The 17,829-nt window shown below is 40.7% G+C and overlaps 1 protein-coding gene across 4 annotated transcripts in view; it reads left to right on the top strand.

Annotated features, from left to right (window-relative positions):
* Positions 1-1,036: 1,036 nt before the first annotated feature.
* The window catches only part of SLF2 (SMC5/6 complex localization factor 2), a 28,879-nt gene continuing 12,086 nt past the window's right edge, over positions 1,037-17,829 (top strand). The window contains exons 1-10 of one of the 4 annotated variants that reach the window (XM_075154912.1): positions 1,037-1,282; positions 5,681-5,724; positions 6,184-6,896; positions 7,936-8,035; positions 9,275-10,425; positions 13,029-13,111; positions 14,077-14,193; positions 14,465-14,632; positions 16,412-16,514; positions 17,059-17,134. In XM_075154912.1, the coding sequence (XP_075011013.1) occupies positions 1,173-1,282; positions 5,681-5,724; positions 6,184-6,896; positions 7,936-8,035; positions 9,275-10,425; positions 13,029-13,111; positions 14,077-14,193; positions 14,465-14,632; positions 16,412-16,514; positions 17,059-17,134 (2,665 nt within the window). In that variant the 5' untranslated portion in view covers positions 1,037-1,172. Of the gene's footprint in view, positions 1,283-1,449; positions 1,642-5,680; positions 5,725-6,183; positions 6,897-7,935; positions 8,036-9,274; positions 10,426-13,028; positions 13,112-14,076; positions 14,194-14,464; positions 14,633-16,411; positions 16,515-17,058; positions 17,135-17,829 lie in introns of those variants that run through there. The other 3 variants (XM_075154911.1, XM_075154910.1, XM_075154908.1) reach the window with 3 other exon arrangements.

Raw genomic sequence — 17,829 nt, 5'->3', positions numbered from 1 at the left:
AAAAACCCCACTAAAAACCAACAAAACAGATTTCAGCATAAACTGTCCCAGATAACCTTTAGGGCACCATTGGGTTATCTCGTATTTCTGCAGACCAAGGGCAGGGATTAGCTTGTATGTGTGCAGCGCCTGCTTTGAACTGTTAGCGCTGCTACTGTGGAGACATTTTGATACCGCTAATTTTTATAGGGACTAAGTATGTAAATTTGCACAGAGCATTACAGATAGCGATACCGGGGTTCTTTAAGCTTGCAAATCTGGTTCTTCAGGTTGTCTAGTCCAGGTTTTTGACCCCGGGCCAAAGTGTTTTAAATGTGGTAGTGCAGCACATAGGGCAGTCACGCAAAGGATGCATTTTAAGGAGGGGGTGGAAGGTAAGGTATAGAGTGAAGCTTGCTCACCAGGCTGATTGGGAAGGCACAGGACTGTGTGCTGTTCTGGTGGAGATGGGGCTGATTTCAGAAAAGTTACTCCCTTCCTAACTTTTTAGCCTCCCAACAGCTGCAACAGCCTCCACTCCCTCTCAAGTGGCTGTGGAGATGGATATGCAGCCTGGGTTTTCTCACAGTTGCAGCACCAGCCGCGGGGCCATCGACTCTCTGGCTGTCCCTGCCCACTTCCCTCACGGGACACTTCTGCTTGTGGAGGAATCGCCCTAGGCGTGCCCCCGGCCGAGGGCACCCTCCCTGAGGGCAGACTGGCCTCCGGCAGGAAGGAGCGTGGCGGCGGGCCTGGGACGGCCGAAAGGCGCCCTGAGGGGGCGCAGCCGGGCGGCGCCTCGCGCTCGCGCCGGGGCTGGCGCCCGCCCCGCGCGCACCAATCGGAGAGCGGGAATTGGAAGGGGTGAGTGGCACGAGACCAAGGCGGCAAACAGCCCTTCCTCCTTCGGCCGCGGAAGGACGCTCCCGCCTCCCGCTCTCTTCGCAGCCAATCACAGCCGCGCTCCGTCTACCCGTCCCGCCCCTGGCGGCAAAGAACCAACGGGAGGCGCTACTCCTTCAACCGCTCAGCCAATCAGCGACCGAACCTAAAGAAAAACACATCCCCGTCGCCTCCTCCCCGCAGCCCCGCAGGCGAGGGTCGCTCGGGCCGGCAGCCTTTCCTATGGTGCCGGGAGCGGCCGGTCTCCCCGGTCCCCTCCGCCGCCCGGGGTCAGCTGGGCAACCCGCGCCATGACCCGGCCGCTCGGCGAGGGCGTGCCGTCGCCGGGCCCGCCCGTCACCAGGTCCCGACGCCATTTTACGCCGGCGGCCGCGGCCAGAGAGACGGCCCGAGACTTAAGGTACCGGCGGGGTGCGGACGGGCGCGTGGGAGGCGGCCGCGACCGCCGCGCCCGCCTAGCGGAGCGCCGAGGGGGCTCCCGGCGTGCAGCGCGCCTCCGGCAGGGGGCGCCCCCGGCGGGCGGCTCCCGGCATGCACCGCGCGGCGCGCGGGCGGAGGGGCTGGCGCCATGGCCGGGGCCGAGGCCGCTCTGCGGGCGGGCGGGCGGCCGGCGGCTGCGGGAGCCTCGCGGTGCTGTTCCCAGCTCCAGCCTTTCAGTCCCGGCCGAGCTCGGCAGAGGGGGTGTGAGACTGCCCGGGAGCCCGGCGGTGTGCCAGCCGCGAGGGGCGGCCGGTACCCTCCTCGTCTGTACTCGCCTCAGTGGGCGTTCCAGCCCTGGTGCGCCGGCGCTTGTTCTCATGTGGTGCTGGTAGCTTGTTGGGCAAGGTGAAAGGCGTCTGGTAGCCGGGCAACCCGACAGCGCACAAAGAAACTGAAGAAGATGTCTGGCCAAGTACTGACTAGCATCTTCAGCACATCTTTCAAACTGCGTGAGTCCTCCCACGTGTACACATATGTCCTCCCGTCTTACGGCTTGGTGTTTGTTAGCAAGTCTACCTGTAGAGCTAGGTAGGCTTCAGCAGTTCGGCTCTAAAGGGAGAACTTCAGTTGTCATTGATTCGGCTTCCAAGCCTGTTCCAGCTGTGAACTGTACTGCTAACGGTGCTGAGGACAAGGTCTCCAATGAAGGCAGTGGTGGTCAGTGACAGTTTTTAGACATGGTGAACCTGTCTGCCAACTAGAAATCCAAATTGTGCCAACGACTTGATGAGGTTTTTCAGGGGCTGCCGAGTTAAATAAGTGCTGTTTCTTGCAGTATGAGGCAAGTCATAATTTTCTTATGCCGTTAGCAGCACCTTATTTTGTTCATTTCTGCTGCTTCTCTTTTTTTGATAGCTTTTTTGATAGCCTGACATTTGAAGGAAAGGGAGAAGGTAAAAGTTCAGTTCTTCTGTGTTGCTTCTTGCCTACAAAAGTGAAACTATTCTGTGTTTTGGTTTTGCTGTGGTTAATATGAAAGACCATTGCAAGGTTTTATGTGCAACTTTCTTTACTGTTTTGTTGTTGTTGTTTCTACAGTGATTTTCAAGATGCTCCATTTTGTCAAAGATGTATTTACATTTTGTAGCTTATTACTGTGTTGTGTGGCTTTGCTTTCTCTGAGCTATTGCTAGTGTTTCCAGCACAGTTTTTTAAAAGTAAAATTTTTTTCCAATCAGAGATAACCACTGATATGGCTTTAAACACTAGTTACTTTTAAAGAATACCCAGGGTTTTATCTTTTTAAACAAGTGGAAGAATTTCCTTCTTCCCTCTTTCATGCAGGTTGTGCCCTTAATTTTGAAAGACCTAAAAGGTCTGTTAGATGCATCTCCTGGCTGTGTAGCTTTTTTCTTTGTTAAGCAAGATCATGTATTTAGGGGTTTTGCCTTTTCTTATCTGGGTTTTTTAGTGGTCTCCCTAGTGCCTCAATTAAGATGAGATTTCACAAAAAATGGTGGAATAATTTTTAGTGGGGATAAATATGTTCTGCTGAATTTATATATTTTGCTGAAAAGCATTAACTAGAGCTATGTAGTTGTTTGCAAAGATACACTAAAAAACTGTGACTTTCATGTCAGGTAAAAAAGAGTCAAAACCAGTAATTATTGTTTCTTTATCAGGTCTTCATTCTTTTAGGGCTGATTATTTGACCTTTTATTAAAACACTAGTGGAAATCCTCCTGTGAATAGTTTGTGAACAGTTATGGTCCTGTTCACATAGAAAATCATGCGTTCTTTTTGTACTTTAATATATACATATGAAAAGCAGGTTGGAAAGCCCAGTACTTTCTTGTGTTCTTCCTTGTACTCTTATCACATGCTTTCATTTTTTTTCACCCTAGGTTTTGTTTGAAGTTTCTAGTACACTTCCTTGTCTGAGATACAACACAGCACTCAAGAAATTACTATTCTGTTTTAGTTGGACAGTTCCTATCCCTTGTTCTTCCAAAAAGCAGTAGAACGCAAAGTAGAAAATGTCAGTGGATAAGCACTTTAAAACAAATAGTCAAAGAAAAATCACTCTCCGTTCAAGTTAAACTTTTATCCCAGGGAGAGAAAAAAGGCCTTTTTTTAGCAGCAGTGCCTCCATTGTCTCAGTTATGTTATACAAGGCTTTGTATAATTATGGAACAAACATGAATTTTGTTACAAAGCTCTTGCATCTGGAACAAAAGACAGCAAAAAGATACAGCAATGAGATAGTGGATGTGGGAGGGAGATAAGCAGTCGTTCAAAATCAGTGGCTGCGGAAAGAAGGAAGAAAATAGCAGAAGACACTGGTTTTGGTTTGTCTTTAAGATTCAAGTGCAGAGAGGAATCTAAGAGGTAGCTGGAGATGATATTTGGACTGCCGACAGCGGTTGGTATTGCAGATAGGGCTGTAACCTGGAAGGAAGAAGTACAGTTGCCTAGTTAGGAGAATAGAGGGGGTTTGGAAAGATATGCAGTGCAGGAAGCTGTAGGCACGGGATGATTTTGCAGCTGCGAGAGCAGTCACAAGCAAGCGTTGGGAGTGTCCTGAGGAATGCAAGGCGGAGAGAGCCTTGTGAGAGGGTGAGGTCAGGGTGTCAGAGTGGGAGCTGATCTAGGGCAGAAAGACAAATCAGTCAGCAGCAGCAATAACAGCAAATAAACCTGCAATTTAGTCTTTTGATTCTTATGTTGAACTGAAATTTGGGGACCCTGTTGCTTCAGCGTGTGGGAAGAATGGGTGTATTTTGCCTATGTCAAATTAAGCTGGGACAAGTTGGAGGCAAATAATCTTTGACAAGTAGTTTTTCTGCTTTTTTTGGTAAGCCAAAAAGACTATTTTATGTACTCGCGTATTCTGATTACAGATGTCTTTTTATCACTGCTTCGCAGTAGCCCAATTAAAGAAGCATCAATGCATTATAAACAGCTTTTTGTATTTGTGTAGGTGCTAAAAATGCAGAAGCCATGTAGAAAAAGCAAAAGCGAAAGTAACAAAGATTCAAAATTAAATCCAAGTTTAGTTTGAACAAATGAGCCATGGGTTGTTCTTGCCTGAACTTCAAAAATGGTTATTGAGTCTGTGACAGCACAGTCATGTATGGATGCTTGAATATGTTAGCTTACAACCTGGAATAAATAAGTTTTGCCTTTGTAATCACTGTCGCAGAGACAGTAAAGATATAGCTTTGTTTTGGAAAGCACAGAGATTATAAAAGATGGGAGAAGGTCTTAAACAAACCTGTATTATTCTTGCTTTCTCACACCAATATCTTGTTGGAACTTGAAGAGAAGCTTCCTAAACAGGCATAAGTGTAGCCTTGAAGTCGTTAGTAAACTTCCTTGCTACATGGGAGAAGATGAAGATAGCAAGTTCATAGTTCTTAAAGTATTTTAATGTTCAAATTGTACATTACTCAGACAATCTGCCCATTTTTAGAAGTGACATTCTCTCACAGAGAAATGCCTTGGTGTTCTTGCATCCTACTTATTCTTGCCAGGGAAAATACCTCTGATTTAAAGCTATGAATAATCTTTTTGTGTATGTGTAAAAATAAGACGGTTGTAGACTGCTGTTTCTTTTAGAAGTCAGAAGATACCCGTAATGTGTGCTGGGAGGGATGCCACTGACACGTGTATTTTGTTAAGGGGCAGTGCTGGTACAAGTTCCTGCTGGGAAGTCTGGTAGTGCAGGTAGGAATTTGCATCCCAGCCTGGCACCAGATGTGTGAAAAAAGCAACAAACAGTGGCGCACAAAGGGTTTTGGGACAGCAGGAAGAAAGTTATAGGATTAGTTGAACTTTACACCTTGCAGATAGAACTTTGTGGTTAGACTTGATTGCAACTTATAATGCATTGAGGAGGTTTGGTCACTGATGGTATTGATAAGGCCAGCTGCTTACCCTGTAAAACCTTTTAAAAAAAAAAATTATAGGAGGGGTTACCAGCTCAAAGTGTTGACAGTGGAGATGGGGAGGTTGTTCACACCATCACATAAGGTACTGGTGAGGTCTCATCTGGAATTCTGGGTACAGGTGAGGTCAGTCCCATTTAAGAAAGCTTAGTTTAAGCTGGAAGGGTGGTTAAGACTTGCTAGGATGATAAAGGAAACAGTTTGAGCGAGGAAACTGACAGGTTGGCTTCACTAGCCAAGCAAAGTAAAGGCTAGAAGGCGATGAGGATGATGATGATCTATCAGAAAGAGCTATCAGAAATAAGAGCTGCTGGCATTAAAAAAAAAAAATCTGTAGAAATAAATTACAGCATTTTAATTTTATCAATATTTGCTGTATGGGCACTTAGGTATTGTTCTTTTAAAAAGATAAAGTTGTGTTTTCTCTTCAGAAACCAGACCATTACAGAGTTCTTCAAACCAGTTTTAAACCAAGGTAAATATATGTTTTTTAAATGGAAGATATTTGTATGAGTTTTAATTATATAAATGTGCAGAATTATAGTCCAATCTCATTCCAAATTGGAGCAGCAATATAAGGAGTACACCTTACCAAATATATCAAAATGAGCACATTTAAAATTTTTTCTAATAATGTAACTGAAAACGTTAATTTCCTATTAAAATGCATTTCTTTAAATAGCAATGTAATTATTATTTCAAGTTATTGTCTCACATGTAAGCTAGATTGTTTATAACAACTGCAGCTGTGACATAGATCATGCAGTTCTTTTGTAGGAAATAAATCTCATGGCACTAGCAAAATTAAATGATTAAGTAAATTCATTTTGGATTGCGTGTAAGAGAGAGAAAATATCAAGTAATACAGTCCAATAAGGTTGTTTTTTTCCAATATCGTGGTTGTGAATAACTTGTCTTTTCTTTTTTCTCTTAGACCTTGGCCGTAAAGACAGAACTGTGTTGTGCTCACCAGATAGAGGAAATGTAAAAGATGCAGGAATCGGACTGTCAGTTTTACGCACTGAATGTTTTGAAAAGAAAATATCTTCTCCAAAGAAGGTCAGAAGAAAAAAGATGCCAGACCAAACACCAAACACAAGTCCTGTGTTAGATGCCTTTCGGAGAGGAATTAAAGAGAAAAAGGACAGTGTAAACACTTTGGAGAATGGCAGAGCATGCAAGGCCCTGGATTCATTGTACCCAAAAGTTGTGATTCAAAAACTCCTTATTACCGCAGGGTCTCGCAGCTGTTTCTTGGCCAAAAAGGATAAAACTGTCAAGTCAGAACAGGGAAGAAATGAGAAGTGTCTAGGTGTAACAAGAGCACCATTGTCTTGTGGAAATAGTTGGGAACAGAAAATTGACTGTATGGATCTAGAAGACACTAGTTCAGACTCTGACAAATGGGTTTCATCGTCAGAAGCTGATACTCGAAAAGGCTGTGCTAGAAATAATGGCACTGCAAACAACACCTCTCTGTGCCAAAACGCAGGGCTTCCCCTGAAATTGCCCTGCACTCCAACTGACTCTGAATTTAGGTTGTCACTGGAAGCTCTCCGCAGAGAAAGGAAGCGGAAGAAACATAGAATGAAACAATCTAAGCCACATCCGGTAAAGCCATTCTCAGGAACAAGCCTATCACATCAGGTGTGTTTAAAAGGGTTGTTAAAGGTGGACATCAGTGACCCATTGTGCATGTGTTTGTTTTTGTGGGGTTTTGTTTTTTTTTGTTTTGGGTTTTTTTTTTCTTTTTCAATGTAGGATGAGATTCTTGGTGCTGCCTTTTTCAGATATAACAAAAGTTTATGCTCTTTTGCTATTCCTTTGTAAATCTTAGGTCATGCTTGGGTAAGCTGATTCTTAACTATTTTACAATAAATTAGAAATCCTGCTTTAAAAGCAGGGGAGATGTTCTGGGTTAGATGCAAGTACGAAAATGCAATGGAAATTGTAACTTTAAATTGTATTTTGTAGAGAAAATGTCTTTGTTATCTTAAATGCCTTATAAACTTGTGTTTTCTTACAATGTAGTGTAGGGAACAGCCTGGCAAATTTCTGCTAGTTAGAAGTTGCAGTTAATAGCAGTTCAGATTTATGCACTTAAGCCACAATATTTAGGTAGAGGTGGGAGTGGTCCTATTAAGTGTGTAGTATTTCATTACAGGTTGAATTATGTTCACTTTTTTACCACCCGAGAAAACCCTTTAAAAGATTCCTGTTACTTGTCGTTACTTGCGTGTGCCTCCATAATGTACTATGAATGGAACAAAAAAGGTTGTTTAGTTTCTGTTTCCTTTTCTCCTTAGCACCCCTCCCTCCGTATTTGCTTGTCTGTGCTTTCTGTCATTCTGTTATTTAAGTTCCTAATAACTTGTTTGAGGAAAGCCAGCTGGGCTATGTTGCCATATAGCCCAGGGACGCAACTGGCTAATGGCCCTAAAAGTGGAGAGATTTAGAACTGGAGGCGAATCTGAAGAAAAGATATAAAATTCAGGTTGTGGAGAGTCCTTTGGTTGAGATCTTTGCAGCTGTGTTTTAAGTTTGTCTTGAAATCAAGTATATTACCATATTTCTGGGGGTGAGTGGAACTAAGTCTGTGCTGGATTCAACACTTGGCTCAAGACGTCAACATCCTGGTTTTAAAAAGTATGCAATTAACTTTTTTATTTTCTGTCTTTATTTTTAGGGAAATGGATGTCCTTTAAGAAAAATATCACATTCTGGTTCAAGGGAGACTGCCTCAGGTAGAAGCAGTGCTGATAATACGGAATTAATTAAACAATCAGGTTCATCACTTATTGTCCCTTTTTAAGGGCTTTTTTTCTTGAGAGAGAAGACAGAAAAACATAACTTCAAAAAAATTACTGCTGTATAGTCAAGGTTATTTCTAATATATGGCAAGCTTGAAGAGGTTTAAAAGTAATTTGAGATTTTAGTGAAAAACAGATTGTTTGTAACTTAATTAGAAGTCACGATATTTCTTTGTCTTAAGCCCTTAATCCCTGAGTATTTTTATTGTTTGTCTTGCATTTTGTGGTGGCTAACAAATCTTGCCTTTCAGCTTAATCCAAAAAGCACATTCTTGTTGAACCGAACACTAAAGTTTAGCTGGTATTCTTGTTGCTCTTTGTCCCTTTTAACCACAGGGATCAATTTTGTTCTACGTTAGGTAGAAGTGAATATAAAAAGCTCAGGTGAATAGAAGCTTGAGCTAGGTCAGCAGAATGATTTTTTTTTAAAAAAAAAAAAAAGAAAAGGAGGAGGGGAACCCAAAACAAGAAGAGTATTCCCGTGTTGTGGATCCATGGCTATGTAAACCTGTTAGACTCTCTGCCGCTATGCTTCACTTTCCGCCTAGGCTAGCACTGGGACTTGGCCAGCAGAGTGAGGAGCTGATCTGGCTGAAAATTGAGTTGGGAAGTTCTCAGCCACATCAGCTCCAAGAAGTAGCTTGCCATGAAGTGTCCAGGTTGCTGGTGCCAGCTTAAGGCTGGCCAGAAGCAGAAAAGCATGGTGAGGAAGGTGGGCTCTGGTGCCATAGAACCATAGCCTGAAAACAGATTTTTTTCATATTCTGAATGCTTTTTCATGAGCACTGTTAAAATCATTGCAGTATTTCCAAAATACTTTTCATAATGTTCATTATTTATAACCATTATATGTAATTACAGAAACTTTCTTCCAGTCCCATACCTCAACTGGGCTATTGTCTGTTCCAAAAACTGATTGATTCTAGTGTACAGAAAAAGTGTTCTACAGTGGCTGCTTTAAAATAAAAGGATTTAATTTCATTTCCAAGTTAGTTACAATAGTAATGTAACAGTACAGCATCAGCTAAATCTCAATTGTGGTCCACTGTGTTCAAGCAGAATGGAAGTATTGTAGTTTCTGATAAAAATTTCAGTCATAGTTGACTTAAAAACAGAAGTTAGTTTTTTAAAGGGTAAGCTGTTACAGGTTGGTTTTGGTTTTTTTTTTTTTAAACATGACAACAGTGGTTTACTTTTTTCTTAAATACTTCACAGATGACCCATCTCAACCAAAGCCAAAGCAGGTTTCAAAACACGAGGCATCTCCTCCAAATGCACTGAGAATGTCATCTGAGGTGGCCGCTGGTATGCGGAAGAGCCAGTCTGTTCCTTCACGCTGCCTTAGATTTAAGATGTCTTCTGGGCGATCCAAACAAACAGACTTTTCTGGGAAAAGAAAACGCACTGCCATGAGTGTGGATGCAGACAGTTCAAATCAATCTGAGTTACCAAGTTTGAATGACCCTGCTTTTGGTAGGTCATCTGCAAAATGCAAAAATAGGAGGTCTGACTTTGTAAAAAATATCCTTTTGAAGTCTACTTGTGGTGATGTTCTGCAACTAATGGAGGCTGCTGCTCTGCCTAGACATGATTCTACTCTTCCAGAGGAATACCTCAACTCAAGCGATGAAAATGAGAAAAATAATTGTTCCTCTGTAGGTTTGTCACCTTCATATTCTGCACACAGTCCTGGTAAAAATAACCACATTTCTGCTGTGGATACCAAAGAGAATCAATTGCAGGTGGCTAACTCACACTTTTTCTTGGAAAAGTCCCTTTCTTTTTCTCAGGAAAAAAGTACTGTGTGGCCTTCTCTCCACCACTTAACACAAACAAAAGGTGTGGAATCTCATCTCCAGAATGCTGGCTTACCTCAGGTATTGGATGCTAAGAAGGAGCAAAATGGGAAAAGACCAGAAGGACGTGCACACAACAAAGCCTACAGTATTCAATCCAGCAACAGTTTTTCAAAAACAAAAGACAAGACTTCAGAAAACGCTTCTGATTCTTGTTCAGTGGAAGGTTCTGGGAAACCTGCACTCTCAGAAGAGACTGGTAAAAGTGTTCCCTGTTCGTTGTCTTTTAAAGAAGGGTGCATGGACAGCAACCTTATGTCTTCACAACTCTCAGGTGAGTTAAAAGTTGAAAGCACCTATACAGACAAGTCCAAGTTGAATGGAAAAGCAAAAAGCAGCTTTGATAGTGAAGATGAGAGTTTGGAATGCAGTCTAGATGATGATGACAATGATGAAGAAGAAGTATTCATGCCACTGCAAGAAATTCTGTCTTCAAGTCCTAAGCCACAGGCAGGAACCCTGGAAGACAGTTTTTCTCAGGACACCGTGACTCCATTACTGAAGCTTCATGTAAGTGGCTAAAAAACCAAAAAAAGCATTGCATCACCTTTGTTATATTGTATTTTTTGGCGTGATTTTTTGCCTTCATTCATAATCCATGAAAACTCGGAGTTATTTGCCTGCAAAACTGGTTACTGAGGTTACTTAAGGGTCCTATGCTGTACGGTGCAATGTAGTCAGAGAAAGGGTGCTTGTTACTATGCTTGCCCTTGGAATGGCTGAAAGATGGTTTGTGCAGCTAGATTGCATTAGCTGTATGCCTTTCAGAGCTCCTTTTTAGGAGTTCTGGTTTTGCTTTTTCCCCCTAAAGAAAAAGGCAGGAGGTTACATGTAGAAGATGTGTGGGATCTAATGTTTTCATTTCCTGACCAGGTAAGATTTTTATGAGTTGAAGTTAGATGGGGAAATTGATCTATCTGTTGAAAGATCTGTGTGCTAGACTCCAGTCATATATCCTTGTCACAGTCTGTCATTGTCAGAAGTCTGTGTATGAGTTCTTGATCTGTAAGTGTGATGTTTTCTTTGAGGCTGAATTTCATGGAAATTGGAAGTATTTTAGAAAGGCTTTCAAAAAGCTAAATTACTTCTGCTCACAAGGGATGGATAAAGAAGTGTTTAAATCCCAGTTTACAGGATACAATGGTGAATTGATCTGTGTTTAGCCTATTTGTTCAATAACAGCTTGTCAAATAAGTTGTGATTTTGTAGTTTTATTGTAAAATAATGGTTTAATTAGGAACATCCTGCAGTAGGACTTAGTGTGGCCTGGACAGCTGACCCCAGATGACCAAAGGGATATATTCCATGCCACATAGTGTCGTGCTCAGCAATAAAAACCAAGCAGGGGGAGCTGCTCTGGCATGTAGACATTCCTCAGAGTCTAGCTGGCCATCCTTCTGCTTGTGGGAGGTACTGAGTGATTGCCTTTGCATCACTTTGTCTTCTCCCTCTCACCCCCCCTTCCTTCACTTATTAAACTGTCTTTATCTCGACCCAGGAGTTTTCTTGCTTTTGCTCTTCTTACTCACTCCCTTGCACCACTGGGTGGGGAAATGAACAAGCTGTGTGGTGCTTAGCTGCTGGCTGGGGTCAACCCACTGCTATTTTCTACAGTAGAAAACAAACCTGCTCTTAGCAGAATACCTGTATAAATACTCTCGTACTTGTCTCCTGATTTTAAATCTCTGAAATGGTTTATTTGTTAACGGAGTTTCTCTTTGAGTATCTCTGAGGGCAGATATTGAACAGCCATAATTATTTTCTCTTTCCTTATCCATTAATTATTCAAGCACGTTATAGATCAGACTTTTGTGGTTACATACATATTCCACAATCTTAACCAACGCGTCTATGTAATTAATGGTTAACGCTGATAAACAGATGCAGCCTAGATCAAATGTTTGTGGAACATGAATGTGACCACAACATTTGGCCTATCTTGTTTCTGCATAATTAATGGTCAAGGAAGACAAGACAGTTAAGAACTGTCCCAAAATTTCCATGACCATGGTTTTTGAATATACTAGCATTCTTCTCTTGTCTTCTAAGAAGGGGCATATGTGCATGTTAGAATAAAGTCTTGATTCCTCAGTTAAAAAGTCATTTTAGGCATATTAACCAGATATAAAATAAGGTAAGAGATCTTCAGATTTTTCACACAAAGACATGCTGCTTGTTATATTCGAAAGATATCTCTGAATGCCAAAAATTAATGCTGTATTAACTGGCTTTTTTATTAGCAGGTAGACACTAACTTCTTAAACTAACTTCTGTTACCTTTGCGTAATAGAAAATCTCCGATGACAGGGTACGCTCTTATTAAATTGTGTTCTCCTAAAATGAAGGAGCTCATAGGAAGAAGCTTTGTCACTAGTAAGAGGCTTGCAATTTAAGAAGGTGGTGTCAGAAGGGCACTGCTTGTCCAAAGAACTGAATCATGGTAATAAAAGGTTTCAAATCTGTGTTGTCTGCTACTAGCTGAATAAAACACTGGCTACTGAAAAACAAACTAATTTTGCTAGCGGTTAAGACTTTCTTTGTGTGTTGTTTTGTTTTTTAGTTCTATTTACTAGCTTCTTAATTTGGGCTTGCATTAGGATTTTGATTGGAAGCTTTGTTTTGTGTGATGACTTTGGAGGTGTCCAAACACTGGTGCTTTGCCTTCTAGGGACTCCTGAGAGTAACAAAGAGATACTGAATCATTTTTTGGGTTTCTTGTCTCATGCACGAGAATGGGGATTCCCAGGGTCTCAGTGGAGGATAATAATAAAGCTGTGAGGTAAAAGGCTTTTGATGCTAATGCTCTTTGTGAAGGTTAGCTGGAGGTCAGCCCCAGGGAGAGGCACAGAGACTTGCTTTGCTGTTCAGATCCATTGTGAAGCATGGTTATTTCTAATTAGTCACAGAGAGAGATTTGACCATTATATAAAATTGTCAAGGGACTGAGAAACCTAAACTGTTAATTGTCTGTTTTTCAGGGTCTCTGAGTTTTTATCTTCAAGTAAAACATCGTAAAATTGGAAGAGGTTTCTATTTTGATTATGTTTGTTGTCTAATACTGAATGAATTGATAGCTTGTGGTTTTTTTTAATTTCTTGCTATTTCATTTACAGCTTTCTAAGCCTCCTGTTGTTAGCCAGGTGTCATATGTGAACAGCTTAGAACATCTCTTGAAGGAGAAAGAAGAATCTAAAAGGTTTGTTTCTTAAAGCTGCTTTGAAAATTTGGATGGAATTGTAGAAGCTTAGATTTACCTCATCTACCCAAAATGGATGGAGTTTGGGTAGCAGCAAGCTAAGCTTTGCCTGCTGATGCCACCAACATACATCTGACAAGGACCTACAAGTGCGGCTTAACTGTAAAAGCTGAATGACAGGCTCCTTCCAAGCAATAATGAGTGATTTGTGATACATCTGTCTGCCCCTCAAGAACTGGACTAAATTTACCGATGCCTTCGTTGTAGGTCACTGAGCCAGCCAGCAGCTGCCGGTCAGGCATGAAATAGAAGTATTTATGTAGACTGACTCTATACTAGTTTCTTCAAAGGCATTTGTAGCTCAGTTTTGGTTTCCAAGGTTGTGTAGGCTATCGCTATCTGAGTAGTTACACAGTTCAGTGAACAGAACTAATGAGTGCTCTTGCAAGAGGTCTTTTGGGTAGAAAGTGTAATGTGGTATATGTACTAATGGCAAGTGGTGGTGATGGGTATATATGTATGATTAACTGTTTTTATTAAAGAATCTGACCCTAGTAACTATGGGCTGACTGACTATAGAGCAGTGAATACTTCTATAACTAATACTATTTAACAAATAAAATACTAGTATGACGTTTAAAAAAAAATTAAAAAAAAAAAATTCATCCAGAAGATTGTAATTGCACAAAACTTTCAAAAAATTCTGTCAGAAGTTGGTTGAGCGTATTTGCCTCTGACAAGCTAGTGATTGAATGTGCTGTTGGAAATTCATTAGGCTTTAGGAAACGTCCACTTTGTATCGTGGAATAGCAACATGCTTGTTTTTTGTGCAGATGCAATGTCTCACATGCTCTTGCCGTGGATAATTGGCTACTGACTCCTGGGTTCACATTCAGAGCTTAAATTTTGTTTCTTCTGCTGTAAATACTAAATGGTGATGATGTGTTCTGCTGCTGTTATTTCAGGGTAGATGAACTAGAAAAGCGGTTACAGGAAGACTTACAAGGAAGGGAAACTAGTTCTTCAGATGGAGAAGATGAGGAGAATGCCAATGGAGATGAAAATCTCTCAGAAGAGCACAGGTCCTTCCAACTCCAAAACCAATTAAATCTAGTCCTTCGCTTTTCCAGCCTTTTTTTCTAATCTCTCTCTCTTTCCATCAGTTGTTAATATGTTTAATGTGAGCCATTTTTATCGTCTTCTGGGGTTGGGTGGATTTTCTTGAACATTACCGTATTTTAACAATTCAGCTTTCACATAAGGCTGATGTGTTCATCATCTGAAAATAACTATCTCAACCAGAAAATAGCTTCTCAATGTTTAAATTCATAAAAGCAATTTTGAATTTTACAGGGCGTTTATAAAGAGATTTTCAGTAATAGCTCATGCCATACCTGACTACCATCCTGGAGAAGATATATTTGATTTATCAACCTCTGGGAAAATCTTCAGTCAACATAACCTTGACTTGAGGAATTTTCATTTCATCCCTCAAAATCCTATAGAAAAGCTCCTTCTTACGTAAGAATATTCTCTTCATTCTGTTGTGTTTACTTGTATGATTTTCTTCAGTGTTAGCAGTTTTAAAGATAAAATAGTATCTTTGCATGCAAGTGAGCTCTGTCTTAGTAAGTAGGCAAGACTGACTCCCTTTCCCTGGAATTCTCCTTTCCAGGTTAGCTTTACAGAACAGTGGATTATTACTTGAAGCTTCCTTCTTTCCTTCCCTGGAATTCTTGAAAAAACATCTTAAATGAGACATAGGGAAAAAAATAGGTGTTCTGGCCTTTTCCATATTTCTGCTGTGTTGGACTATCATTGGTAATCTGACCAGTTTGTGGAAGATAAATGCAGAAGTGAAATGTTATAATGAATAAATGCTTAACTATCCCAAGACAGAAGGAGGACCTTTGTGGTGAACTGATTTGTGACCTACTAATGTTGCATTATGTCTGCTGAAAGACTTTTACGTGTTTTCGTCCTGAATGGGCCTGGGATTTAGGACTCCACTTAATGAGGATTGCAGAAAGTCACAATTTCTGACATCTGTTAGACTCAGTCACTGAGCTAGCAGTGTGTCTCTGTGTATATACACAGCTGATCTGTAACTCATAGGGATTTGTATTCTATATTTATCAGGCTGTCAGGCTACAAATAGCTGGACAAATTCTTACCTAATATCACAAGTATAAATCCTGAAAAATTCTGGTTATTTCAGTTGGTATTTTATTCCAAACTTGCATCAGTGAAACTGAGAGAATTCATTTAATCTTAAAGGATTTTGTGTACACGCTTATGTGCTATTGTGGGTGTGAAGAGGAGGGTGGCTTCTCCTCGTCTCTTGAGGAAGTGACGTTTGCGATATACTCCTTTGGCTTCAGGCCTCTCTATTAATATGTTTTGAAGATCACAAGGATATAAGCTTCAAAAGTATCTTGTAAATCAGTGACAGGAATGAGAATTAAACGGATCATCCCTTGCAGAAGGCAATTATGATTTAATTGCCTATGCATTCTGCCCAGTTGGCACAGCTGGCACCTACTGTCTGTCCAGTTGGCACGTGGATGTCTTCCTAGCCACTTGCTCATTCAGACAGGTAGAGGGTATATGGAGAAGTTAGGACACAGATCTCTCAGCAGAGCTATCTGTTTTAGTAGATAGTGAGAATAGAGGAGACTAAAGGAAGGGAATGTGGGAAACTGCATATTATTAATTCAACTGCTAATGACATACCTGACTTTCTAAAGAAGATTAAAGCTAAAATAATTCAGTAATAAAAATGACATATTTTCTGTTCTTCCAGCAGCTACTTTTTGATTTTAATTGCTTTAGTTTGCCTCCAGACTCTTTATTTAAAAGATTTCAAATGAAGTTTTTTCTCTTTTCTTCTAAAAGTGTTGGTAAAGGTCATTGGACAGTAAAAAATCTTATTCACTGGTCTCACTGAGCATAGCAGGCCATCTGTAGACAGGCATAATGGTTCATAGTACAATAGTGTAAACCATGTTTATTTGAAGCTATTATTCTCTAATAATAAAAATGTTTCCAAATTTTATAGTATGGCATCCTGGAGAAAAAGATAGTTGTTCTAAATAATCTAAATAACAATTAAGGTTAAATTACTATAGTATTTCATATAGGTAAGAGCATAAGAATAACATCTGTTTTGGATGTTCAGATCTTTGTTTGCTGTTGATGATGCTCTGAGGGGTGGGGAAGTTCTTACGCTTTTGTGAAAGTGCTGATTCAACCACTAATTGATTTTTCTCCTCTTTCCCTGCCCCCATCTTTGTCTTACAGCTCTGATGTAACACAGCAGCTTTCTTTAGCTGTTAATGGTTTTCTAAGTTCCGCTTACAGTTGCATCTTGTGTCCCATACCAATTCTAAAGTGGCTTTTCCAGGTAAGACTATACTATTCATGCAGTTACACTCTGTCCAGGTGTAATATTCTTCCTGGAAGCCAGTTGTAGCAGGAATAATCAGAACAAGTTTGTGAATCTGTTGCATTAGGTTAACAACTTTTAAATCAAAAAAATCTTTCTTTCTGGGTTCTGATTTGTTCTCCAGTCTGAAATACTTTGATTGTCACTAGGGGTAAAACACTAGGGATAACTTTCCTCCACGCTTTCTGAGTGACTGTTCTTTTAACCCTCAGTACTTTCTTATGAACCAACAGATTCAACATGGGGTTACAGCATTCTGATATTGCAAATAATTAATTTTAAAGTATTCATAGCATCTGTGCAGTGCATGAAATAATGCATATTCACAATATTCTGTTCTCCTTGGTGTATCTTGCTTTAGAGGCTTTGGTGTTTTTTTTTTTTTTCCGTTACTGTTTCTTATTTTACTTTACCGAAGAGTTGGTTTATTTTTTTAATTAAAAGAAAACTGATGCCATCATGCAAATTGGTGTTTGACATGTAGCTTCTTTTCTCTCCACAGATGATATCTGTTCATCCTGACTATTGTGTTTCCACCCAGATTTTAGACAGATTGATGGAGATAACACTAAAAAATGGTGAGTATTTGAAGGATGGAAAACTGACCACCTGAATGAAGGCATTTCCCTTCTGTTAAGTATAGAAAGGTGTTGGAGAGGAAGTAAAAAGCACTGGCTCTGTTCTGTGATTCTGGCATGAATTTAGGTTATTCTGTTACTTTGTAATGCACAAATGCTAGGAGTTGATCTTCACTGAGCGTGTGCAAGCTGTACCACATGATGTGGTCCTGGCATGTATTTGCAAAGCAGTGCATCTGGTACAGAGTCTTTTAAACTCACTTCTGTTATTTCACAAATAGAATTGACCTGAAGAGGAACCCAGTCTGCTCAAAAGTTTACTCTCCTTTCCCTCTTTGCTTTAGAAGATGCAGATGTTAATTTCATAGCTTAAGGACTACAAGATGGTTTTCAAATTGTCATACCCAGTATGTAGCACTACATAGTTTACTTTCCAGGTAAACGGCAAAAGTGAAAAGAATCATACACCTGCACAGAAACACTTTCAAGGATCTGCTTCAGCCCACGCTGCTGCTCGTGTCTTGTGTGTTTTGCCTTGCTTCATCTGTATTCTTAAATACTTCTCCAGTACAAGTTCCTTTGTATGTTCTCCATGTCTTCACTTTATTCAGATCCATCAAAAGCCACTAATTCATTTAAGCCTGCCAGTTAACATAGTTAAAGTAATGCAGTCCTCTTGACGTACTGGCTCCTCA

This window comes from Calonectris borealis, chromosome 7 (genome assembly GCF_964195595.1).
Source record: "Calonectris borealis chromosome 7, bCalBor7.hap1.2, whole genome shotgun sequence".
In the NCBI taxonomy this organism is placed as follows: domain Eukaryota; kingdom Metazoa; phylum Chordata; class Aves; order Procellariiformes; family Procellariidae; genus Calonectris; species Calonectris borealis.
Note: the sequence above shows the minus strand (reverse complement) of the source record. Positions and strands in the feature narration are given on the sequence as shown.